This window comes from Panthera uncia, chromosome B4 (assembly GCF_023721935.1).
Source record: "Panthera uncia isolate 11264 chromosome B4, Puncia_PCG_1.0, whole genome shotgun sequence".
Taxonomy (NCBI): domain Eukaryota; kingdom Metazoa; phylum Chordata; class Mammalia; order Carnivora; family Felidae; genus Panthera; species Panthera uncia.
This window is the reverse complement of record NC_064809.1, coordinates 19,136,250-19,163,670: the sequence shown is the minus strand read 5'-3', so window position 1 is coordinate 19,163,670 and position 27,421 is coordinate 19,136,250. Positions and strand designations below refer to the sequence as shown.

Sequence of the window (27,421 nt, the reverse complement as noted above, 5' to 3'; positions counted from 1 at the left end):
GGCAGGTTATTCAGAGTCCGGAGAAGACATCTGACTATGAAAGCTGTAACGGATATTTTGGAGTTGGGGATAGGAGGGAAAATCAGTTACTTAAAAGGTAAATAATCACTAAGGTGATTAAAATCGGAATTATTTAATATCAACCATTGCAGTCTTTTCAAATAATTACTAAATAACACCTCATTAAATTGAACCTCACTCATTTGGAACCCGAGAATTCAGACAAAAAGTCATTAAGGTTTGTTTTTTTAATGTTTATTTATTTTTGTGAGAGAGAGGGAGAGAGAGAGAAAGCGAGGGAGTGACAGAAGGGAGACAGAATCCCAAGTAGGCTCTGTGCTGTCAGTGCAGAGCCCGACATGGGGTTCGATCCCACAAACCATGAGATCATGACCTGAACTGAGATCAAGAGTCTGGCACTTAACTGACTGAGCCACTCAGGCGCCCCTAAGGTTTTGTTTTTTTAATTGAGCAAAACATTCAAGTCATTTTCCTTGTCTGAATTTCCTGGATCTCATCAGTAAGCAAAATCTAGTCCAAAGTCAGAATTCTTTAATGGGGGTGGCTGGGTAGCTCAATCAGTTAAGCGTCCGACTCTTGATTTTGGCTCAGGTCACAATCCCAGGGTCATGGGATCGAGCCCCGCGTCGGGCTCTGTGCTGACAGCATGGAGCCTGCTTGGGATTGTCTCTCTCTGCCCTTCCTCCACTCATGCTCTCACTCTCTCTTTCTCAAAATGAATAAATAAACAGCTAAAAAAAAAAAAAAAAAAAGCCCTCCTCCACCATTTTCTACTTTGTTCTAGTACTGGGCTGGGAGGTAAGATGCCTTTCTTACTGTGGGCCCTAGTCAGAATTTTGAAAACTAACTTTGTTAGGTCATTCTCAGCTGCCGTTGAATTTGGTGTATCTTGAATCTTCTTGTTATCATGGAAAATGTCCCGTATTATATTTTGAAAAGATGGGTTGCAGATCTGAGTGTCTGCTTGACTGAAAATGTCATGTTTTTGTCCTCAGAGTTTGACGGGGTATAAAACTGTTTTCCCTCAAAATTTTGTTAAAGAGAAGACTGATGGTGTTATAACTTCACACACACACACACAAAACCAACAAAACTTCATCCTTTTTTTGTGTGTTACTGAAAGCTTTCCGCTGATTTTCTTTATTTTTAGAAATCTGAAATCTCACTACGGGTACATTTTGTAGGGATATTTTTGCTTTTGGGCTGGACACTTAGTTTGTCCTTAGAGCTGAAGGTGTGAATGGTTTTTCATTTACTCTCTTCTTTGTTTCTGAACCTCCTGTTAAATGGACTTGTTTACAGATTTCTTAGTTTTTCTCTCATATTGCCCATCTCTTTATTTTTTGGCGAGTTTTTTTTCCTCTCTAATTTATCTTGAAGATAACTAGTTCACGTATTTATCCCATCATTGAATTTCTCTGTTGGCTATTTTATTTCAACATCATTTTATTTATTTATTTATTTATTTATTTATTTATTTGAGAGAGAGATGTGGGGCAGAGGGGCAGAGAGAGAGAGAGAGAGAGAGAGGGAGAGAGAAAATTCCAAGCAGGCTCCACACTCAGCATAGAGCCTGACACAGGGCTCCCTCCCACGACCCTGGGATTGTGACCTGAGCCGAAATCAAGAGTTGGATGCTTAACCAACTGAGCCTCCCGGGGGGCCCAACATCCATATATTTTTAAATTCACTTCAATAATTTTAGGTAGAGTATAATTTGCTCTTTTTGGAGTATGGTCCTGTGAGTTTTGACATGTGCGGGTAGTTGATTGGCCACCACCATGATCAAAATACAGAACACTTCCATACTCCAAAGAATTCTCTCCTCATGTTCCTTTGTAGTCAGCTCCCCTCCCCCCCACCTCCCCGTCCATGTGAGTCATTAATTTCAAGTACATTTTTCTTTTTAAATCTTCTAGCAACTCATTGGCGTTTTTGATCCATAGCAATTTGATATTGATGTTGCTGTAACTTGATTCTTGTAATATTCTGTGTAATACGATATAATATTCTCTGGGATGATTTTCAGAGTCCTTACGCATGCATTGCGTTTCCTCCAGGGTTGGCTGTGTTCTCTTGTGTGCACACACAGACATACTCTCATCTTTACGTTTTTGTCCATTTCTTTCTTACCGTTGGGTTTTCTTACGCAATTGGGGCTCGTTGGCTGTCTGTCCATTTTGATGATGGAAGAGGAGGCTGAAGAGTATAGGAAGCTGGCCTGGGTCTCCATGGCACCTGGGGGGTCTGAGTCCACAGCAGGGATTACCCTGGAGAGAAAATGGCACCTGTGGCCTTCTGCAGGCTGGGCGTGACCAGGGCGGTCACCCCACCAGCTTCCCGGGTGCACAGACGGGGCCAGTTATGGTGGAGACTCAAAGTCCAGGAATAAACTAACAACACAGAAACAAACATAAGCAAGGAGGGCTGTGCTCTGTGGGTTGGGTGTTTTAGAATATCTCTCCTCCCCGACACCGTGACTCATGTAGATGTCCACAGGTCACCTCATGGCCTGTCCTTCTCATCACAGGCCTTGAGACAGGATTTGTCCAGAGGCTCACCTCTCATTTTCCTCAGAGACAGGCCTAGGTGTCTGCGTGGGGTAAACACCTCTCCGGTGGAGCCCGGGGAATATGCTGTGTACAGGGAGTAAATGGAGAAGGGAAGGAGCCTGAGGAGCTGGTCCGAACGCAGTTGTCAATAGCCTGGAGTGGCCCTGGGGACATTTCCAGAGCCCCCTTTCCTTATTAATCTGACCCTGTCTGGTGACTTTCAACTAAGGTATCTTTAATCTTCACTCTGCCGGTGCTTGTGTGTGTGTGTGTGTGTATGTGTGAGTGTGTGTAATATACATATGTATGTACATTTAAAAATATTCCCAGTGCACCTGGGTGGCTCAGTAGGTCGAGTGTCCAACTCTTGATTTCAGCTCAGGTCATGATCCCAGGGTTGTGGGATCGAGCCCTCTGTCAGGCTCATGCTGACTGTGGAGCATGCTTGGGATTCTTTCCCTCTCTCTCCCTTTGCCCTTCCCCTGCTTGTGTCAGTGCTCTCTCTCTCCCTCTCTCTCAAAAAAAAAAAAATTCCCTTGGGCTTTGGGTGGGAGGCGCTTGGTTTGCCTTTTGCGGCAACTCTGTTGAAGTTCTGTGAGTCAGACATATTGAAGCTAATATGTACAACTTTGAAGGCAATAATTATGTTTCTTTTAAGACGCCAAACTTACTTCAGGCCTTGCATAGAGTCCTTCTTTCCTTCCCATGCCATTAACCTGTGATGAAAACATTTAAAGCTTCACATTTTTCTCTTCATACTTGGCACTGGGCACAGTAGAAAAATGGCCTCTTGGGTGTTAGTTCAATTATACAATCACATAGCCGGAAAAAAAGTACATTTAAAGAAGAGTTGATCTATTTTGTGGTTAGGTCGTGCCTTCAGGTACCTAGGGAAGGAATGTGGCTTGCTCAGGGAGTTGTTAGAAGAGGCAGAAGGGACAGGTGGGAACACAGCAGTTGATGATGTTATAGATGACATTGAGTTCATTTTCTTTAACACATCCTGGTGTGAAAGATCCCCATTTTGGTATGATTTCTTTTGTTTTCCCTCAGTCTGCTTATTCTGCACTTGATCTTAGCCAAAAGGCCGAGAAGCGATCAGTCTGCTTATTCTGAAACCACGTTAAATGAATTTAGGGTAGGGGGCGCCTGGGTGGCTCAGTCGGCTAAGCGTCCGACTTCGGCTCAGGTCGTGATCTCGTGGTTCATGAGTTCGAGCCCTGCATCGAGCTCCGTGCTGACAGCTTGGAGCCTGCTTCAGATTCTGTGTCTCTCTCTCTCTCTGCCCCTCCCCTGTTCATGCTCTCTCTCTGTCTCAAAATAAATGAATAAACATTAAAAAAATAAAAAAATTGAATTTATTGTACACAGTTTAGAACTGAACACATCGAAGTGTGTTGAAGAGTTCCCCTGCTCTGTAAGAATATTTCCCTAATTGCAGAGTGGAGGCCAATGCTTACGTAGATTTTAGTTTCTCGATATTACTTTAATAGCCTGAAAAGTTAGGAAACAACGGATCTGCCAATGGTCAAAGAAGTAGAGTCTGCTGGTGGCAAGCCGATTGAGCCTGAGGTCTAGGATGTTTGGCAGTGGTTGCCTAGCGTGCTGTGTTGGGAAGACTGTTGGTTCTTTTCTGGGTCCTTCAGACGGAGCGGCGTGATCAGTGACGTCTGCCTTGAGCACGGAGGCAGCGTAGTGTTGGGTCTTCTTACAATTATTCATTATTAGTTCCCCAGGATTTATTTGGCTTGTGTTTGGGCCAAACATTTATCTGTGAGTCTGTAACATTTTTATGGAGAATATGCAGCTGGGTGGGATATTACATTTTGAGTTGTATATAGGCCTTTTCTTAAAGACAGAATTATTTGATTCTTTTCCCCCTTCTTCAGGCCTGAAGTAATTATTTTATTGTTACTGAGCACTTGAGCAGGTGCTATATTTATTATTATAGGAATATAATGTGATCTTTTCTGTGTTCCAAAGGTGGTTTTCCTCTAAACCCGGTTTTTAATACTTTTCAGACTCTAAGAATGTCTTAGATACTTGAGTCCCGAATCTGCACGTATTCTTGGCCATAATCACCTGTGGCATTTGATGTTCTGGGCACAAATCACAGAGCTGTTCAGCCAGTATCAGCGACAGCCTAGGGAATAGACTGTCCTCCAAGAGCTCATATTTTTCTTAAACAACCTCTTTGTGCGTGTGTGTGCGCATGCGTGTGCATGTATTAATTTCTCACCTTTTATACCGTTCTTCAAAATCTAGGTGACATGTTCCAATAGCTGATAAGCACTTCACAGTGTGGGAGGTCAGGTTACCGTGTAATCCCTTTGATAACGCCTTCTTTTGTGAACACGCAGTAGAAGTTACAATGGAGTCCCGCGGAGGAAGGAAATCAAAAGGTGGCAAGTTCTTTGACCCTTCCAGCCAGCAAGAGAATTTGGTAAATTGTTAGACAGGTTATCGACTGCCCTTTAGAGAGCCAGGGGTTTGCATTCCGGACCTCCTGTCAGCTCGGGCTTGTATTTCATGTGTGAGAAGCCTGTATTATCATAATCCATTTTTCGCTTCTATGTGACCTACCGGCAGCTCTCATAAGCCTCCTTTCGGAAGAGCATTCCCCATTTACTTGCTCTAATTCACTCTTTTTTTTTTATCATAAAATTGATGTTTTGCAACTAGAGCATTATGTGTGAGTTGTTTATGGAGGTGCTTACAGGGAAGATTAGCGGAAGAATTAAGAAAGAGGTGATGGCCGTGGAAGGAAATTTACATACAGACATCGCATCGGTGACACAGGAAGATAGCAAACGGTGCATTTAAACCCGAAGATCCTGAAGAATGTCTGGAGTAGACGTGTCTTTGGCTGATGTTGAATAGTGCTCATGGTAAACTAACAAATTTTCTAGTAGGTAGAAAATGCCCAGATGGACCCCAACATGTAAAAAAGATATCTTAAAGTGTCTCTACCCATTAACTGGTGATTCCCTGCGCAGTACTCAATCTGGAATATCAGCAGAAGTAACGTAAAATTGTTGATTTACTCAGGTTACCATCGGAGTCTTAAAACGTTTCATGATAACTTTTTTTTTTTTTACTTATACAGTTTTACACACCGGAAAAGGTAACCCCAGTAGGGTTGTTTTTGAGAATTATTAATTGAGAATTTCCTAGGAATGTTTTTCAAGGGAAAAACTTCCAGGTTTTCTCCTCTCATGTATTATTTTGCCTCATGGCTGTTTAACGAACCAAACCTTTCCAATGCAATGATGGTGAATTTGAAGATACTCCCTGGGGAATGGAATCTACCCGAAGACTAGGAACGTGAGCACACACACACTTTGCCTTGGAGAACGGAGTGAGGGAGCCCAGCCCCTGGCCTTTGGATGTCCAGGCTTTCTGAGATTTGGGCTCCAGCGGGGAAGGAAGATGGCCCCGGGAAACTCTCTGATGTGTCTGGCAAAGTGTGCTCAGGCAGGAAAAGCGTTTACAAAGGAGAGTGCGCTGCTGTTTTCCATTCTTGCCGTGGCAGCCTGGTGCTGGCTTCAGTTCCGATTTTCTAGGCATTGGAGGAGGCCTTCCTTAAACAAATCTGTTAGCATTTTAGTTTTTGGGAGAACACCGCGCAACTTAGATGTAAACGCGCCAGTTCAGACTTCAGTCTGAAGCTGTTCCATCTCATCCATTCCTGGGGTCCCCTACCCCTTCAGGAGTCGGGGTGCTTTGGTCCGGCCTTCACAGCTGGGCCTGGCTCGTGTGTCCTCGTGCGCTTCTTCCTGTTGGTCCTTTGCCATTAGAAACCTCTCTGGGCAGAATGCGAAGCTCTTTAAAGGGGCCCCTGGAGCTCAACGCTTTTTCTTCCTGAAGGTGGCTAGCGCTTGTTTCCCTGATTTAGCAGGTGACAGTTGGTCCTGGTCTGGGTTACAGTCTTTCTCTCCTTCTTCCCCCCTCTCCCCCTCTTCAGCTTGCCTGTCTGCTCCCAGTTTCATTCTGTTACCATTTCTCACTACGTCCGGGTTCAAATGCAAGCATCCTCAGGGAAGCTCCGTCGGAGGGAGTAGGGGTCTATGTAATAGAGTCCGTATCCCAACAGAGAGTTTTCCTTTCCTTTTCTGGTTCTGCTCACTCCCCGTGGCACACGTTGGCCTCTGCTTTTTCCTGCTCGTGGGAGTGCTTGGAGGCAGGCTGGTGGTCATCAGTACGCGCTGCTCAATCCTGCCAGTAACTCACGGCTGAACGTGCCCTGAGACGTTTTTGATGGATGAGTGCTTAGGGGGTACCGGTTGTTGAGTCGGCGGAACACCACCCCTGTGTGGAGACATCACCAATATTATCGTCACGAATTCCACACTCCACATGTCTGATGCATTCACTGATTTTGTGTCTCCTTGCTTGACCTGGAAATAATTGGGAAAGGGATGTTGAAACCTCTCACCACGTTGGTGGGTATGCCAGTCTTCCCCCTATCGATTTTGCACCCTGCGTGTCCATGTGCTCTCCCCTCCCCTCCCCCTTTCTCTCTAAATATACATGCGCACACACTTATTTTAAACAACTGATTGAGACCGATATTGGGTACGTTTGTATTTAGGATGATACGTATTTTTTTCGTGCATTGAACCTTTATCACTGTAGTGTTTCCAGACTTAATAATGCCTTTATTTATTTATAAAATGTTTATTTCTTTATTTTGAGAGAGAGAGAGAGCATGAGTGAGGGAGGCACAGGAAGAGAGGGAGAGAGAGAATCCCAAGCAGACTCCGCGCTCGGAGTGGAGCCCGACTCGGGGCTTGATCTTGGGGCTGTGAGATCACAACCTGACCTGATATCAAGAGTCAGACACTTAACCAACTGAGCCACCCAGGTGCCCCAATAATGCCTTTACTTTTAAAGTGTATTTTGTCTCAAATGGATACAGCTCTTTTATAGGAGAGCGAAAAATAGGACTCTGGGTCTTTCAGCTGGTGTTTTTAACTCATTGATATTTTTGTGATTATTGAATTGTTTCTCCCAGTGGTTAAATGTGTATTTGTCTTGTTTCTTCTGTGCTTCTTTTCTTTCTGTTCTCTTTGTTTTTTATCTTATTGAGTTAGCATTTTAGTACTTTTTAAAAATTTGATTTTCCCTTTCCATAAGACTTGACTTTGTGTATGGTTTTTCATTCTTTGTGATTACCCTTAAAGTATTATCACATTTACTTAAGGACAGCCTAAAATCCAGCAAGATCCTAACCTTTCTTATGAAGAATGGAAGGACCTTAGAATACTTTAATTCTCAGACTACCTTCTCAATGTGATTGTCCAGTATTTTTGCTTTTTCTTTTTTTAAGCTTTTTCCTTAAAAAAAACCCCAAACCCAAATAATAGACATCGTTACTATTCCACACAATGTGTATGTGTGCACTTACCATTTTATTTGCTTTACTGTTCCCTTTTGCATTTCAGCTTGTTCTTCTGGAGTTATTTTCTCTCTTGCTGAAGTGCATCCTTTATAAATAAATTCACAGAAGATAATCTCTCTCAGGTTTATTTTAAAATGTTTTATTTTTTGAAGATATTTTCAATGATATGAAAGAATGGAGTTGTTCCGATTTGGGAGAAATACTCAAAATTGTGTTTAAACTTTCTGTCATTTCCCCACCATCCAAAACCATTATGATCATGGTCCTTGGATCTTTGGTTAAGAGTGGAGCACGAAAAGATGGCCCAAAGCAAAGTCATTAGGTCCTGATCTAATTCAGAAAGGCAGGGCTGAAAAGCCAGTTTTTAATAACGGGAAGTCCGAACTTTGGACTTTTATTTTTAAACTTTTTTTAGAGAGAGAGAGTGTGAGCAGAGGAGAGGGGCAGACGGAGAGAGAGAATCTTAAGCAGCCTCCATGCTCAGTGCAGAGCCTGACGCAGGACTCGATCCCACGAAGGGTCATGACCTGAGCCAAAATCAAGAGTCAGGTGCTCAACTGATTGAGCCCCCCAGATGTCCCTGAACTTCGGCCTGTTAAATGTTCTTAAGAGATAAAATGGCTTTTTATTAAAGTAGATAATATATTAAAAATGCTAATATCATTTTTCTTTCATTAATGATGTGTTGTTAGGAACAACGAGTCATATGTTGGGGGTCCCCAAGAACACCCCCAGGTTTGATGATTCTTGAACGGGTCTCTTCGGACTCAACACAGAGTTATACTCATGGCTATGATTTATTACAGTGAAAAGATACAAAGCAAAATTAGCAGAGGGAAAGACGTATGGTGCCAAGGCCAGAGGACAGCAGAAACAAGCTTCCGGAGTCCTCTCCCAGAAGAGTCACACAGGATGCACTTAATTCCCCCACCAACAAGTTGTGACAACATGTGTCAAATGTTGCCAACCAACACAGCTCATTAGAGACTTAGTTCCTAGGACTTTCGCTGGCGGCCATTCACAGAGACACCTTTTGCCTAGTAGGTACTCAAATGCCAGACTCCCAGAAGGAAAGCAAATGTTCAGCATAAACCATACTGTTTGTACAAACAGCTTAGGCACCGTGTTATCCGTTAATGGTGGTGGGAACCGTCCCCAAATCCAAGTTCTTAGAAACCGGCCAAGGACCAACCTTGTAAGCTAGCTTTTCAAACAGAGTGCTCAGGCCTGCTGTGCTAACTCTTTCCTGTACAGGGCCCATAAGGAAATGATGATGTAATAACAAATTATTTTGACACCTGAATTCTGCTCTCACACTTTCTAGTTTGAGTGGCACTTTAACGCGGTCAAGTCAACAAAAAGCTACAGAGGGAAGAATTAAGTGCTCATGAGGGAGAAGGCTCAGACAGGAGTAATTGACCCGCGGCGTGGCCTAGGATTTGGGGGAAGCGTGTGTGTGTGTGTGTGTGTGGGGGGGGGGGGGCGTTGTTTGACTTTGCCAGTGAAAACGAAGATACCAGATTGATTAGAAAGAGCTGGCAGTTTTAATATTAGTGGCCTCCTCTCATGTTAGAGATTTATATCTGTTATTTAGGGCTGTCCTGCCTCAGCAGTATTGACTTTCGGACAGGACACGCCTTTGTTGGGGTGCGGGTGCTGTTCTGTGCGTTGTGGGCACCCTACTCACTAGATGCCAACAATATGCACTACCCCACCACCTGCCCTAAACCAAAGGCAGTCAAAAATGTCTCCCGACCTTGCCTGTTACCAAATGTCCTGTGCGAGAACCACTGTGTTAATGCACAATTTACAATAAATAAACTCATAAAGACCTTGACTTTACATGTCTGAGCGGCTCACTGATATCTCACGCCTACGGTAGTTTACGTATGGGAAGGTCTTTTATGTCGTTCTGCCAGCAACCTCGCGAGAGAGCCAGGAGTATTTTATCCTTAGTATATAGACGAAGGTGATGAGGTCCTGAGGTTAAGTCACTTTGCCGTGCAGAGCATAGAGGAAGTACTACTACTTTATTGGGTGCTTCCTGTGAGCTAAACATTGTTTGAAATGCTTTACAGGTGTTCATTTTGGACTAAGCTCAAGAAGTGCCATCCTAGTGTTGATTTTATAGATGAGGAAATTGAGGCCAGAGAGGTTAAGAAACCTGTGCGAAGGCACACAGCTAGCGGGTGGAAGATCCAGGTCCAAACTCAGGAAATCTGGCTTCAGGGCTCTTGGCCCCTCCCGGCTCTGGATGAAAAGCGAGGTCCTGGATGTTCACGTTCTCCAGACTGTTCCGTCTTCTAACCATGGCCGTGGAGGTTGCGATTTGCTTACACTGCTTTTCTCACTCTGACCAGCTCAGTGGTTTGCATATAACTTTTCCTCTGTTTGAATCAGCTAAATCTCTCCGAGATAAAAATTGGAAGTCTTCTTTCTAGAACCTAACTTTGCTGTTTCAGATGTTGTCTTCTGTTATTATCTTGATTCTTTCTCTTTTTATTTTGATTATAGCATTTCATGGAAATCTGGGTTTGTTGCAGCTGGCAGCCTAGTTTGATACATATACTTCATCCAATTCCTGTGTACTTCAGCTAAGAGACTTCTATTTATGATGCTTAAACATTCCACAGTATTCTCCAGATCTTTCCACAGGCTGTCAATGTATTATATGCCGTATTTACACAGTTACATTTCATTTTCCAGGAAATTTATTAATGTACCAATTCATCCACCCCTTCTTTTGTATTTTTTTTTTTTTTTTTTTTACCTTTTTCCTGGTTCTCTTCGAACATCCATTCCTCATGGCTTCTATCTTATATACTGACCCCTAATAGGGACAAGGAGAAAATGTTCCTCCTGTAAGCCCTGGTGAAGAGATCTACTTTCATTAAGATTTCCATTCAAGACATTTATTTTCGGAAGACTTCCTACTACCACTTGAACATAGTATTTGGAAAGAGCTAGAAATAACTCTACAGTACCATCAATGAATTTGCAAATGCTTTGCTTTGCTGTTCGTATGATCCCATGAGGGACCACTGGGCCCTCAATATATTTCTACATCTGGTTTTTTTTTTTTTTTTTTTTTTTTTTTTTGTAGCTGTGGTGTTGGGTAGGGAAGAGTTGAGGTTATGACTTCAGAGCAGAATATTGTTGGATTAGTGCAGGTGGATGTTACTACATAGACATGGTGTTGAGAAATCCATTATGTTACTCGTGATCCCTACTAGTGTCAACTAGAAATTCCTTCTTTCCCCCAGCATTTATTATTTTGGTTAGTAACTGTAAATTGGATTTTTTCTCCCAGGTCAAATTTTAGATAATTTCTGCCTGTTATGCACCTTTAGGCAAAGCTATGGTATATACGCATGAACCCACCATTAACAGAACCTTTGAGGACTGGAAAAAAAATGCAGAATATTGCCGATGTGTTTATAGTCCTCACTGTAATCGCACGGCACGTTAGGGTGGCTGCTTTGGCCACCTGGTCGGCATAGTGCATCTTCTAAAACAACTACAACAACAAAACAGCAGAAACTTTTCGAAATTTTTTTTTTCCTGTGTAACCCTTGACCAGATAAAACTCAGTATGGGATGCCAGAGTCAGGCTTGTAAAAGTGTCGTTTTGTTTATATGCATGTACTTAAATTTTTTTTAATGTTTATTCTTTCTTTTTTTTTTTTTTTGAGAGCGAGAGAGAGACAAGAGTATGAGTTGGGGAGGGGCAGAGAGAGGGAGACACAGAATCCGAAGCAGGCGTTAGGCTCCAGAGCTGTCGGCACAGAGCCTGATACGGGGCTCGGACCCACGAACCACGAGATCATGACCTGAGCCAAAGTCAGAGGCTTAACCGACTGAGCCACGCAGGCACCTCTATACGCGTATACTTTAAAGCTCAGATCTGCCGCCTCTTCTCATTGTCAAGTCAAATGGTAGAGAATAATTAGATTGTTTTTGGAAGTGATACCCCAGAATGAGAGGTATGTGCGGCAAGGGAGGTTTCGTTATATCCAGATAGAACTTGTTTTTAGAACTTGTTTAGATAGAACTTGTGTGGAGGAAATGCAGGTGCACACAGAGAAGCAGTAACGGGTTGTGCACCTGCCCCTCCAACAGTTCACTGTTCCACCTCAGGATGCTGTTTAACTTAAAATTCTGCTTAGTTATGGGGCGCCTGGGTGGCTCAGTCGGTTAAGCGTCCGACTTCGGCTCAGGTCATGATCTCGCGGTCCGCGGGTTCGAGCCCCGCGTCGGGCTCTGGGCTGATGGCTCAGAGCCTGGAGCCTGCTTCCGATTCTGTGTTTCCCTCTCTCTGCCCCTCTCCCGTTCATGCTGTGTCTCTCTCTGTCTGAAAAATAAACGTTAAAAAAAAAAATTTATAAAAAAAAAAAATAAAATTCTGCTTAGTTTTAAAATTATATTTACCTAAAAGGTCCTGTGTGATTTTTAAAAAATGTTTATTCATTTATTTTGAAAGACTGAGTGGGGGAAGAGGCAGAGAGAGAGAGAGGAGACAGAGAATCCCAAACACGCAAGGCTCGAACTCACCAACCTAGAGATCATGGCCTGGGCCCAAACTAAGGGTCGGACGCTTAACCCACTGAGCCCACCCCCCGCCCCCACCCAGGCGCCCCTGTTTGATTTTTAATTAAACATAAACAGGCAGGAGCAGGTTGTCCCCCAATGTCTGTCCCCAAACGGAGGTAACTGGTCCGTTAGACCAGCAGGGTCTCAGCGGGCGAAACTGCCTGTGACACATTCGAGGGTAGACTTTCATTACAGTTTTCAAAGTAGTTAAAATAGATATGTAAAATTTTTGAATTAAACATTGCGGAATCCCTGAAAATCTCTGTGAAACTTTATTCCACAGAATGTATTTTGGGGAAAAAAAAAAAAAAAGCACATGTGCTAAATTGTTATTTTAGCTTTAAATTATAGCAAGGCATAGTTGCTACATTTGGAAGTCCGGTGAAGTTCAGTTGTCCAAGACTGATGTACAAATATTCCAGAACATACCGAAATCATCTATCCAGCTTCCCCTGTGAGCAGCACTGTTCAGTAGTAGTCCCCAAAGGGTGTGGATGACCCAAAGGCTGTGACTCCAGGGTGCGTAGAGGGAGGAAACCTTGTGGGCTATGCCCTCCTCCCCTGAAAAGAATACTTTTTTTAAAAGTTTATTTATTTATTTTGAGAGAGAGAGAAAGAGAGAGAGAGAAAGAGAGAATCCCAAGTAGTCTCCACACGGTCTGCACAGAGCCCGTGGCAGGGCTCGATCTCACGACCCTGGGATCACGACCCGAGCCGAAATCAAGAGTCAGACGCTTAGCCAAATGAGCCACCCAGGCGCCCTAATACTCTAGTTTTGACCAACATTCGAAACAGACTTGACTGTCTAGGTTCGTGGTCTGGATTAGAAGGTGGAAACCAGAAGCGAAGGAGACCGTACGAGGCTGAGTGCTGTGTGGGAAAAGTGATCTCTTGACGGCCAGAAGTCATTTGCGCACCATGATTTCCTATGATCGAGGCCACCTGGACCTTGGTAGACTTTGAAAACACTAGTGCTTTGCATCGTGCTCTGTTATGTCTCTGTCTACAAGGAGAGTAGGTATAGTGCCGTATAAATAGTGGGGCAGAGAGGACTTTTGAGAAGCCACAGGAAGAGACGCAGGGTGGACATCACTAACGAGAGGGGCCAGGGAGGAGGCTCTTGGAGGGACAGCTCTGAGCACCACAGCTTTGGTGGTGATCGAGTCACAGCAGCTAGTGATACACGCCCCCTCCCCCCGTGCCAGCCAAGTGTGGGCGGGGGGGGGGGCAGCCACGAATCAGGGTTTGTACCCTTACCCACACAGAGGGAGCAGAGGCCCCTCACTTCACCTCTAGGAGGACCTGTGTGTTCGCATATGTGTGACCATCTATTACGTAACATGGTGAAGCTTTCCTGTAGCTTGATCGCGTACTCTGGTCATATGGCTGATTGTTACCTCCCCCTCTCTCCTACCTTTCTTTCCTTCTTCCTTCTTTTCTTCCTTCCACAAATATTTACACATATTATCGAAGTCATATTAGGAGCCGGACGCCGGTAGGTTCTGCACGTGCTCTGACAAGGGGCAAGACAGCCTGTTCTTGCTACGACGGAACTTGCCTCGTATTGTGAGCTGGAGACATGTCCGTGGGAGCGTACAGATGAATGGGATGAGAATTACGATGGGAAGGACTCCTGGAAACAGTGATGTGTAGGACGAGACCTAGGCGATGAAGAAGTGTCAACCAGAGAAGCAGGGCGTGAGGAGGGAGGAGTATTCTGGTCCAGGAGAGCGGCGTGTGGCGAAGAGGTGGGAAAGAGAAGGGTGAGCTCCATGGGTGGAACGTGGCGAGTGAGCAGGAAGACTTCAGAGGGCGATCGTGGAACCTCGGAAGACAGGAGACTGGACTTTATTCTCAGATCAATGGGGAGACGTTGAGCGGTTTCACTCAGAGGAGTAATGTTATCATACGGGCATTTTAGAATGTTTGCTTTGGCACCCTGGCTCAGAAGGGCAAGACTGGCAAGCGTTCTGTTTCCCTGAAAGGAAAATGTGGCCTATCGGGAAAAATGCAGTGGAGATGGAAAGATGTAAACATATCTGGGGCGTACGTAGGAGATAGAATCAATGGACTTGGTGACTGATTGACTGTGTGAGGAGGCAAGATTATCTCCTAGTTTCTGGCTTGGCTAACTGGGCACTTCTAAATGAAAGAGTGGATAAGAGGGAGGTGCTTGTCTTGGAGGTGGGGTGGGATATCGGACAGCTGAGTTTCAGACTGGTTGAGTTTATGGTGGCTGTGGAACATACACAGGAGGAAATGCCAGGGGGTCTGAGATCTAGGACAGAACGCTGGGCTAGGTTTGGGAGTAATCGGCATACACGTAGCGATCACCCGCGGCTGTGAGTCACTGAGATCACCCAGGTGATCACTCAGATGTAGATCACCCTGAAGGGGGAAGGGCAAACCGAGAGGAACCCACAGGAGACAGAGAAGGAACAACCAGAGGGGGAGAAGCCAGTCCGGCAGTGTGCGGTGACACAGAAACCAAGAGAGAGGACATTTCCAGATGGAGCGGTGGTGAAGCAAGAGGAAGACAGAAAGATGGCTGCTGCATGTGTCCACAGGGAAGTCCTTAGAACTTTGAGCAGAGAAACTTCTGGAAGCAGGAGGTAGAAGCCCGAATGCGTGGTGCCGAGGAGAGAGTTGGAGAGGAGATGAGCAGGAACAGTGAGTTGAGGCCTCTCGGTAAGGACGTTTGGCCGAAGGAGAGAAGAGAGTTTGGCTCCACAGGCTAGAATAGTGTGTGGTTAGAGGGAGAGGTAATAAAAGATAGGAGAGCCTCGAGCATGCCTGGATGCTGATGGGAGGCAGCCAACAGAGTCGAGAAGTCGAGGTTGAGGTTTCGGGGCGTGGTGGGTAACTGGTGATAGAGGGTCATGAGAATGGAGGAGGGACCCAGAATAACGATATGGAGATGGCCTTCGCCAAGGGGAGAGAGACACCTCTTTCCACTGTGATGGGAGGGAAGGATAAAGCAACTGGGTGTCAAAGCATTGCTTTGCAACATAATATTTTAATTACGTTCTTTTAAAATATTTCTCCACAGGCACTACCCAAAGCAGTCCTTCACCACGGTGGCAGATACACCTGAAAATCTTCGCCTGAAACAGCAGAGTGAATTGCAGAGTCAGGTAACTTCTCGAAAGCCTATTTTTGTTGCACTGGTACCAGATATTAGTCCCAAGGCCACTCTCCTGAGGTTTCACCATTGTTCTGTTTATGCCCGGTCACCGGCTGGTGTGGAGGCCGAAGGCAGGCCTGGGAGGGCATTCTCGGTGAAAGCGCTGAAAACATCTGTTTTATTCCTGGTCTTGGATCATCCTGACATTCCCGGTCCTGTTATTCACATGGGACTAGGGCAACTAAATGAGTTCTGGTCAGAGGAAGTGTTTCCCAACAATATTGATTTATTTGGTCCTAAATATTTAAAAACATTTTATAAATAGCTTTTCCACACCGCATATGTAGGGGAAAGAAGAGGTGTTAACTTGACCCAGTTGCAGTGCGTGTGGGGCTAACACCCTGTCTGTGTATCTCACACCAGCCACTAGCTTTGTTTTCATCCTGTCACGTTATTCCTATTTCTTTCATATGTCACACTGACAGCATGAACAAAGATTAGAACACCACAGTTGGCTCCCACTCAACCATTTTGGATGCAAACTTGCCTTCAATATGGTGAAGCACGCTGGTTAAGACTGGGGATTTAAATTCGGCACTTTCCGCAGGGACACCCCATCTCTTAGGGAACACAGGGTGCTCTCTTTCAGAGAAGTTGTCTTGCCTGCCACACTGTGGGAAGATGGGGAACAGCTACATTGCAGCCCTTTGGTCAACCATGTAGTAAGACAACACCAAGGAGCCGAGGGAGGCGAAGGCTGAGTCTGGCCCCTCCCTGCTGTGGTTCATTGGTTGGGACATTGGGCCAGCCGCTCTGATTCTCTGTGCTTATGTAAAGTGAGACCCGCTATCCGTCTGTCTTATCTCGTCTACCCGTCTTGGGTGGCTGCAGGTATCCAACAGGTCGTGAAGTGCGAAAGCATTTTGAAAGTTAACAGATTATGTGACCGTGAAGGCTTACTGTTTTTATGATGGTCCCCGAAAATCCTCGAAATGAAAAAAAAAAAAGGGAGAAGTGCAGAATTTGCAAAGGAAAGAGGTACCTGGCTGATACGCTTTGAAAATGCTTAGTTGTGGCCATTCTAAATGACAGCGGTCGGCTCTCGGTGGTAGCGGATCTCATTATCTCTGTGCAGGTTTATGGGACCACGGGGGCGATTGTGGTTCCCTCCACCCTCTTTCTGTGGGTCTTGGGACCACTTCTCAGTCCGTTTAGTTGGGGGAGATAGAACTCAAAGTAGAGTTTGCTGTCGGTTAGCAGCACCATGAAGACTTGGTTGGCAGTTAGTTTTTGGTTCTGTAAAATGCTAATTCTTGTGTGCTAAGCCATTAGTTCAAAAAATTGAGTGCTGGCCAAAGAGAGGCAGTGTCGCCGAGCCGGCAAGAACACCCCTGCTCGTTCACACTGTGGAGGGTGCCAGGACTTGGCTGTGGTCTGTGCAGATCCAATATGCCTTTCTTCTCATCAAGTTAGGATTAATTAGATAATTCTGGAGGAGTACTTCGAGCACATTGGAAAACAGAACTAAATCAAGCAATCAAATATTTGTTTCCTGCCTATTACATGTCCTTGTTCTGTGCAAAAGAATTCATAATTAGTTAATCTTCCCTTCACAGAGCTCACAGGGTATGTGAGGAAACAGGACTAATAAACCAGCACCCCCCCCCCTCCCCCGACACCAACCCCACCAGAATGGCTATCTTTAATTTACAGTAAGGATTCCAAAAGGGAGGGATGAGTGCCGGTGGGATTGGTCTCTGGTTCCCGCCAGAGGTGGGATTGGAGTGGACCCTTGAAGGTTGAGAAAGGATCGGATATGAACACCTGTCTGCTTCCTTGGAAGGCACACCGCTCCCTGTGGGTTCAGTTAGTGGCGATAGGTGCCTGAGCCAGGCCCAGGAACAAGCATTTACTGTTTTCCTGCCACGTGCCCAGTTCTGGAAATGCAAAGAAAAGGAGCTCACTGTTTTACGAAAGGCTGGTTTTATTCTCTGTCACGGAGCAACCTGCAAGCTTCAGAAGGTGCCGATAGGGTGGTGGCACGGGGCTGATAGAGGAAGGCACAAAGCACCGTGGGGTCTCAAAACAGTGGGCGGGTGAAGGCGTCTGATTTTCTTTAAGATTTTGTTCCAGTGTCATCGCTGGAAAGAAATGTAGGACTTCATCGGGCCGACCGTGTGGGGAAATTCAACTCGGTTCAAGAAACACGTACTGACTCTGCACTATTGCAATGAACTGTGCGGGGCATTGGGGATGTGAAAGCCTCCTCCTCATTGTCAGCCTTGCTATATTCTGGGCACAGAATTTTACACGCGTTGTTCCATTTGGTCTCAAACAGCCCCACGGAGCAGGTATTTATGATTACTATCCCTATTTAGATGAAGCACTCAACCTTTAAAGAGTCAGATAACTTGTCCTTGCAAACTTGGTAAGCAGTTGAACTTGGAATAGGCCTACATTTTGTGAGCCCCCGTTATCCGCCCTCTTAACCAGTGTTCTGGTCCTTTGGCTCAGAGGGCGCTCAGAAAAGGAGATCCGCGAGCAAATGGTTGCAGTACAAGGTGGTAGTTCAGCTTATGCAAAGGTGCTTTTGCTATGTGCAAAAGTCACGCAAAGGAAGAAATCCTCCTCCTCTTCTTTATTAGCAGCGGTATTTTTCTGGGTGACAGATGAAAATACTTCTGTAAGAGCATTTCTGCTTTGGCAAAGGCGTAGAAAGGGATCTTCCCAAATGGTAACATTCATGAATGGCAGTTGATTTAATTTTAGCATTTTAAATAGTTTGCTTCTGCGGCACAGCATTACCTTAGTGTTTGGACATCAAGAATTCTGAACAGCTCAACTGTTTGGGTGGAAAATTGACTTTTAGTATTTTATTTACTTGTTTATAGTCATTTGTGATACTAAATGAGTTAAGCCTGTGCCAAATCTCAAGTTTGAAATCCTCTTTTAGAATTGTTTGGTTAAAACTAGTTCTTTTGGGGGTGCCTGGGTGGCTGTCGGTTAAGCATCCAACTTTGGCTCAGGTCATTATCTCATGGTCCATGAGTTTGAACCCCGCATCGGGCTCTGTGCTGACAGCTCAGAGCCTGGAGCCTGCTTCGGATTCTGTGTCTCCCTCACTCTCTGCCCCTTCCCCGCTCATGCTCTGTCTCTCTCTGTCTCAAAAATAAATAAACATTCAAAAAAAAAAAACCAAAAAACATAACGAGTTCTTTTGTTTCAGCTCATTAGCTTACCAAATGGGCCAAAATGGAAGAAAAACAAAAAGGAAATTTTGGTTGAACCTGAACAGTTATTTATAGAGACACATTGTGATCTTCTCCCTTTTCTTCCTTCATCTTTTTGGTTCTTAGTTTCTGAGAGGGTTGTAGACACTTCCAACATCTTTTTTTTCCCTCCCCTGAGTGTCAAACCCTCTCAAGCTTTTTTGGGGGGATCTGTATTAGGTGCCAGATTGTCATAATAAAATGATGAGAAATATTGGAGAATAAACAAGCAAACCGTGAGTTAGCTTTTCAGAGCTGGTGGTGGCACTGCTTTCCAGGCTTTCTCCAGCTGGCATGCCACTGGAGCCTCGGACGGGCAGACACTGGCTGTGGTGGACAGGGGGACAGGGACTGCCCTGGAAACAGGCAGTTGAGTTGGTGGGGAGGGAGAGGGGGAAGGACTTCCACTGTCACTTAACTCCTTTTTCATCACAGATCACAGGATGGATGGCTTCAAAGAAAGAGGGTACATAGTGGTTCGACGCCCCTGGTGGCCCCTTCTACAAGGAGAAAAAGTCAAACTCTACTTGCAGTGGTATTAGTAACGTTACTAATAGTAATAACTATTAGTTATTAGCATTAGTAACATGCTCGGGATGGGCATAATATCCTTGCCCTGTAGGAAAGTGAGCCGGTGTTGAAAAGCCCTGCCTTGTAAACTCAACTGGAACACAAACCCTTTGTAAGTTGCAAAATCCCTAAAGTTTAAAAACTTAAGTGACACGAGGGGGGCCTGCCTGGCTCAGTCGGTTAAGAGTCCGACTCTTGGTTTCGGCTCAGGTCATGATCTCACAATTTTGTGAGTTCGAGCCCGGCACTGGGCTTGTGCTGACAGTGTGGAGCCTGCATGGGATTCTCTGTCTCCTGCTCTCTCTGCCCCTCCCCTGCTCACACTGTCTCTGTCTCTCTCAAAATAAATAAATAAACTTAAAAAAAAAAATAAAGTGATGTGAGAAGCCCCTTAGGAGAAACATTTTCTTGACGAATTATTTTCAAAGTATGTTGTAGCAAACGTGTCCTTTTTTCAGGCTGTGTAGCATACTCTTTCTGGAAGAAAGGGCACGGATGTTCTGAGTGCCCGGCCCGGGGGTCTGCGGACTTCTAAAATCTGTGGAAAGGGTCGCTCAGTGGCATGGGCAGGGGAAGCTCCGGTAGAAGGAGGACCAAACCCCCATTCCGTCTCTGCCTCTGCCCACTCCCAGGGCCGGGTGACTGTCTCAGGAAACCCTGGCCCTCTGTGGGGCAGAGGTCTGAGAAGCACCGCTCCAAGTGGAACGTTAGTCGCACCCACTTGGTTGTTTATGTGATTGGCTTAGCTGTTTGCAATCATGCCGAAAATAATAGAGATTTTGGGCTCACTGTGTTCTTAAATGGAGTGTGTGTAATTTACGAGCGCGGGTAAGATGAACGATTGAAAATGATTATGGGGAGAATACAAATCATTCTGGAACCCTTGAGTCTTCATTTTGTAATCTGAGCTGATTCTTTTTTAATCTTGCGCGTCTCTGCGGAGGCATAAAGCGCATGGCTCGGAGGGAATACAGTAGATGGGAGCAGGAAGGGTGAGAAGGGAATGTATCTTTTTCTTAATAGGGGACATAATAGTTTAGCGTCTTTGTGGGGGAGAGGAAGACACGTGCTTGCTATAAACCTCTGGACGCTCGAGGAGGTGGTCCTGTGGCACACTTTCTCTTTCTCCAGCTTGCCCTTGGCAACTTCTGGACCTCCCCATTCTGTGGTTGCATTTCCGGAGGGCTTTTCTCTCAGTTGTCTGCTGTCTAAGCGTCCAGTCAGGTGTTAAGTAACTACCTAACGCAGACCCCTCTCGGGTGACGCTGATCGAGTGTCGCCGGAGACTGACTTCCTTCAAAGCCACGAATCTCTGACGTGGGAACCCCCGTGGCTTTTGAAAGACGATTGGGGAGGTAGTTGGATAGCATCTTCTGAAGGCTTCAAATCCCCTCCCGAGGGCCCCCCCCCCCACCCCGCCATAAATCTGACCTGAATTTCATTGGCCACCGGGCACCATTCAAAGGCCACGTTGGGGACACTGTGGTGAGCAAAGCCCAGATAAAGTTCTCACCCTCAGGGGATCTGTGGTTTAGTCGGGGACAGGATGGTAATAAAAAACTAATCAAAGTGGGTAAAATGGCAACCGGGACAAGGCCTGCAGGGAGGTCCGTGCGTATTCCAATTATGTTTTAAAACATTTGCAGGGAGTGGGAGGCCTGAGTACCTTTCTGCAGACAAATGTGTAATGGGGTCTCCGTCTGGTCTGCTGCATCCTGCCTGGCCATAGACCCCATTTCAAAATGCGTATCGGTTTTCCTTTTTTGTTTCCATTTCCTGAACTTAGCCGACTCTCCTCTGCTCTTCGCCGGGTCCTCTTCCCATCCGTCCCTTATCTCGTCCGACAACCTCAGATTTCCGAACACCAGGACTGTCCCCCCAGATAGTTTTTGTTGGTACTTCTTGTATTCCGCTGATCTTGGACGAGACACCTTTCATGCGTGCCTCTTCTCTGAACCTAATTTTGGCAGCTTTCTAGTTCCCATCTTCTGATTTTTCACCATTGATGCTGTATCCTGATCCCATGGCGATGCTGCCTCCTTCCCGCGACAAGCACCTTCTCCTGGATGTAAAGGTGAAAGTTCACAGGGAGAAGCTTCAGCACGTTCCCTTGCAGGGTTTCGAGGCAGCAAGAATGATGAGAGATTATGTTTCACGTATAGGAAGGGATGAATGTGGGTAAGAACTTCAAAGGAGAAATATTAATGCGGCACGTTTCTTCCAGGGAACCTAGCGTGCTGTGCAGATGTTAACTCTAACCCTGGTAATTTCCCTTAAGGCAGATTGTTTTCGTATTTTGCTTCTGGATAAAATGATGTAAGGGACAAAAATGTCAGTAGTGACAGACAGCAAAATGACCCAGGATGTTTTGATTTGCTGTGTCATGATGGGGTTTTAGAGCTTTTCATCACAGGGGCCTGGTCTTCTCCCCCTCCCCCTCCGGAAATGACCCATATTCTTTCCATCTGGTCTCGGAGTCCTGGCATCGTGGGTCTTTGGTGCCCTCCTGGCTCGTCCTGTCTTCCTTTCGATCACTCCTGCAGCTCACGGTGGCGGATGTGAGTGCTGTACTTTGTGTGGCCGGGCTACGCGCTATTTGTTGTGATTCTGCCGGCCAGAATCCGATTCCTGGTCCTTTAATTAGGCATTTGAATACATAGCCTATCAATTTTGTGGCTCTGGGGTCATGACTATAACAGCTATGATGAAGTGAATATTTTAGCAATATCAAATCAACGTGTTTTTCACCGTTCTCTTGTATGAATCGTGTTCTGCCACACCACCTCGCTTTGATGGGTCCAGAGAAAGGCGAGGAGCGAACCCCATTTTGAGAAGGATAAAATACGCTCCCATGTGAAGAGGACTGTCCGTCCCTCTTTTGGCCCTGGTAGATTGTGGGAAAAGGCAGAAAAATCAGAGTCTGAAACGGGACCTCCCTCTCTGTCCTGGCCGAAGTGTCCCAGAGGGAAGATGGGGAGGCATGGTGAGTAGGTGGCAGGGGGGCAACAAGCAGAGAAGACCACCCTACAAGACGTACGCTTCTTCCCACCTGAACAGTGAGCCTCCCCGGCATGGTGGGCACGGGGAGAACCTGGGTTTTGTCTTCCAGCATCTGGAGTGGCGTGGAAGGCGATGGAAGTCTCAGCGCACCTCACAGGGGAAGGCCGAGGGTGCTTGCTGGGGAGGGAGCTCCCACTGCAGGGACAACGTGCCCCTGGAGCCAGGGGTGGCTTACGCAGGCAGGGACCGGTAGTAGGACCCCCGTGAGGAGAGCCAGATTCGGCAGGCAATGCCACCAAGCTTTTTCCGAGCCAAGGGAAGAATACACCATTGATGTCACCAGCCACAGTCCTCAGTGGACGCTAATGACCAAGAGGTCGAGGAGATGCCACTGTGGCCAAAGGAGTTAGAGGGGAGAATGGGGAGTTGTGAACGTGGATTCAGGACTTCCCTCTGCCTTCACTCTGAAGTCACTGAAGCCCTCCCAGCTCACACCCGCTGCGACGGCATATTGAGAGTGGAGACAGGAAGCAAGAGGAAGTCTGAATATACCTAAGCCGTTTACATCATTGAGTGGATTTGGTTTAATGGCTGGGACTAAAGTTAGTTCCTCCCATTTGAATGTGATGGGGACTCGGGAGGAATAGCAGAGCAGCTGTAGGAAATCGACCTTTATTTTGTATCTGAGTACATTGTACGTAAAATGCTAACCTTTGGCTTTTGTGATAAAATATAGCCCTAGACTGAGAGATCTGGTTTCAAGGGGGCTTCTCGGTGGCTCAGTCGGTTAAGTGTCTGACTCTTGATCTTGGCTCAGGTCATGAGCTCACGGTTTGTGGGTTCAGGCCCCACCTCGGGCTCTGCACTGACAGTGGAGCCTGCTTGGGATTCTCTCTCTCCCTTTCTCTGTCCCTTCCCTGCTCTCTCTCTCAAAATAAATAAACTTAAAAAAAAAAAAAAGACAGATCTGGGTTTGAGTCCCGCCTCTGCCACTAAGTGTGACTTTGGGTACCACTGACCTTTGGCCTTTTCAGGACATAAAATAATGGCTTGTACTGGATGATTTTTAAAAATTCCCTCCAGTTGTAATGATCTTGACTGTAGTACAAAAGTGTTCTGCAGTAACATCTCAGGTTAGCAAAGATGAAAAGACCTTAAAGAGAAGGAATCGCCATTCTTTTTTGTCTGCCAAAATAATAATCGTCAGACCTTCCATGTCGTGTGACTATTCCTTTAAAAGCACATTCCCCAGACTAGTCTCAGATATTGGCTGAAGGTCAGAGGTCTGAGAAAGTTGATGGGAAAATCAGTTTTGCTTCGGAAGATGTGTCCAATTTTGCACTAAACATGTTTAAAAATAACAGAGGACAAGAGAAGACAAAAGTAACAGCAGTCATAATATCCATCCATTGATAGCAATTAGTGTCATCTTTAGTTCAGTTGCTCAGGTTTTCTATGTGGAAGTAACTAGAAGTATTAATATACTTTTAAGAAGTGCCTTAGTTATTTTAGCTCATTTCCTTTATGCTTTGCTTTAAATTGTTTTCTTGAGTGGCTTTGATTAGGTCATAGCTTTTGGACGTTAAAAGTCGGTGTTTTCTCGCTACAGGGTTATTGGCTTTTCACTACCCCTTTGTCCTTTATTTTTTTGTTTTTTTTATTTTTATTTTTTGAGAGAGAGTCGGGGGAGAGAGGGAGAGAAAGTGAGTGGGGAGAGGGGCAGAGAGAGAGAGAGAGAGAGAGAGAGAGGGAATCATAAGCAGACTCTATGTTCAGCACGGAGCCTGACATGGGGTTCGATCCCATGACCCCAGGGATCATCACTTGAGCGGAAATCAAAAGTTGGACCCTCAACCGACTGAGCCTCCCAGGTGCTCCCCACCCCCTGTCCTTTCTAGAAGCAATTTGTTTTGCTGAGGTCTGCAGCCTTGAGTCAATTCGGTGGACTCCAGGAATTGCTCAAAGGTGAAAGATAGTGCTGCTCAGCACAGAGAAGCTCAACCTAAAGCCATTTCATTAAGTTAGTAAGCTCATGAGATTGAATATTTCTTAATCCTCAACTGATTAATACTGTTTTTTTCTTAGTAATATGTTGAAAACAATTTTTTTAAGTTTACTTTTATTTATTTTTTGAGACCGAGATAGAGAGTAAGCAGGGGAGGGGCTGAGAAAGAGGGAGACACAGGCTCCAAAGCAGGCTCTGAGCTGACAACAAAGAGCCCGACGTGGGCCTCGAACCCACGAACCGTGAGATCATGACGTGAGCCCAAGTCGGACGCTTAACCGACTGGGCCACCCAGGCGCCCTTGATTGTACTTTATAAGGGAGTATTTCTCACTACAGTGTCTGAAGAGAACGATTAGAAGAATTTCTCTCCCTTCCTCTACCCCTTCCTGGCCTCTCTTTTGATTTTTGGTGAAGTCAAGAGTTAAGATGATGGTAAATCAGAAATTAAGTTAACACAAATTTGATCCTAACTAGTAGGGAAAATCTGGCTTCCTTTTGATTGACATGCTGCGTTTCCATATATGTGGAATTGTTTTTACTTCAGGGGAGTCTGTAATCTGCAAATAGCTATGGAGGAAGATCTAATAAGCATCTTTAGCTACAGATTTACCTTCCCAAGCACATAGTGTTTTTAGACACCAAACGACTAAATATACCAAATTTCACACTCTTACTTAAACTAAAGAAGTAAAGGATAGTGAAGCCAAGGATCGTAACCGATTTTTTTTTAATTTGAAATAAGTTAGGAAGAGCTGGTCCCAGCTCCCTGCTTGGTTTTTCAGGCGTCCACTGGATTGTTCCTTGTACCAACCTGATGCGGAGGAAATATTCTGAAGTGGTGACAGAGATTTGGGAGTTATCGGTATGTAGGTGATACAGAAAAGGATGGAAGAAGGGCATGGGGATTATAAAAGAGGGCTGAGGATTAAATCGTGGCTATTAATGGGGTGCCAACGGGTGCAGAAGAACGGGGGCCCCTGAAGGAGACCAAGGACTGTTCAGAGACATAAGAAAAGACCAGGCAGGCTTCAGACGGATAGCACTTCCATACCTAATTCGTACCGTAAGTTTAAGAAATACAGTCTATAAGAAACAGTACCCATCAAAGAAATCAGGAGTATTCATTTACTATAGCAAAGGACTGTAAGTTAATAAACGAATTTGCAATAGAGCTTATTTAAGCAAATACATTCTTTTTTTTTTTTAATTTTTTTTTAACGTTTATTTATTTTTGAGACAGAGAGAGACAGAGCATGAATGGGGGAGGGTCAGAGAGAGGGAGACACAGAATCCAAAACAGGCTCTAGGCTCTGAGCTGTCAGCACAGAGCCCAACGGGGGGCTCGAACTCACGGACTGTGAGATCATGACCTGAGCCAAAGTCGGACGCTTAACCGACTGAGCCACCCAGGCGCCCCTAAGCAAATACATTCTTAATGTCTTTAAACTATGGTGGTTTTTGTTATTATATTAACTATATATACATATTATTATATATGTATTATATGTAAATATATATAATAATATGTATTGATGTGTATGCATTTTTAGATTGCATAGTTTGTGTGTGTGTTTTAATTAATTGATTATTTTTGGGTCTTTAGTACATTTTGATTTTATTCTTTTTTTCTTTTCTTTTTTCTTTTTTAAAATTTACATCCAAACTAGTTAGCATATAGTGCAACAATGATTTCAGGAGTAGATTCCTTAATGCCCCTTACCCATTTAGCCCACCCCCCCCCCACAACCCCTCCTGTAACCCTCAGTTTGTTCTCCATATTTATGAGTCTCTTCTGTTTTGCCCCCTCCCTGTTTTTATATTATTTTTGTTTCCCTTCCCTTATGTTCATCTGTTTTGTCTCTTAAAGTCCTCATTTGAGTGAAGTCATATGATTTTTGTCGTTCTCTGACTAATTTCACTTAGCATAATACCCTCCAGTTCTATCCACGTAGTTGCAAATGGCAAGATTTCCTTCTTTTTGATTGCCGAGTAATACTCCATTGTATATATATACCACATCTTTATCCATTCATCCATTAATGGACATTTGGGCTCTTTCCATACTTTGGCTATTGTCGATAGCCCTGCTACAAACATTGGGATGCATGTGCCCCTTTGAAACAGCACTCCTGTATCCCTTGGATAAATGCCTAGTAGTGCAATTGCTGGGTCGTAGGGTAGTTCTATTTTTAGTTTTTTCAGGAACCTCCATACTGTTTTCCAGAGTGGCTGCACCAGCTTGCATTCCCAAGATCGTAACCTATTTTTAAACAACCAATCTTAGAGCCATTATTCACTTTCTTCTTTATTTCTAGAATAGCTGTAATGTTTATAAATCATTAAAATTAAAACTAAAATAAATCTTATGTTTTTCCTATTGCACAGAAAACATATACCTAACAAGATTTCCTTGGGATTGGATAATTGCCAAGGTTCTGAAACTTTTCATTCTAGAATATTTTACTCTCTATAGGATACCACTTAATGTGTATATAAACTGTTATATATAATATGTATAAAATGTAGATGTATATTGCATATATGTATATGTATACATGCATATGACACATACATATACAATATGCATGTATTCATATACATGTATATACATATTTTTATTACATTTTTTTTAATGCTTATTCATTTTTGAGAGGGAGAGACAGAGCACAAGTGGGGGAGGGGCAGAGAGAGGGAGACGCAGAATCTGAAGCAGGCTCCAGGCTCTGAGCCGTCAGCACAGAACCTGATGTGGGGCTTGAACCCACGAACTGCGAGATCATGACCTGAGCTGAAGTCAGATGCTTAACTGACTGAGCCACCCAGGCGCCCCTGCATGTATATACATATGAGTATAATAGACATATATATTCATGTATATACATACATA

General features: G+C 44.8%; 1 protein-coding gene across 2 annotated transcripts in view; it reads left to right on the top strand.

The window, feature by feature from the left end:
* The window catches only part of NEBL (nebulette), a 358,160-nt gene that overhangs the window by 111,534 nt on the left and 219,205 nt on the right, over window positions 1-27,421 (top strand). For both annotated transcript variants that reach the window (XM_049626931.1, XM_049626934.1), the window contains exon 3: window positions 15,614-15,698. In XM_049626931.1, coding sequence (XP_049482888.1) covers window positions 15,614-15,698 — 85 coding nt within the window. The remainder of the gene's footprint in view (window positions 1-15,613; window positions 15,699-27,421) is intronic.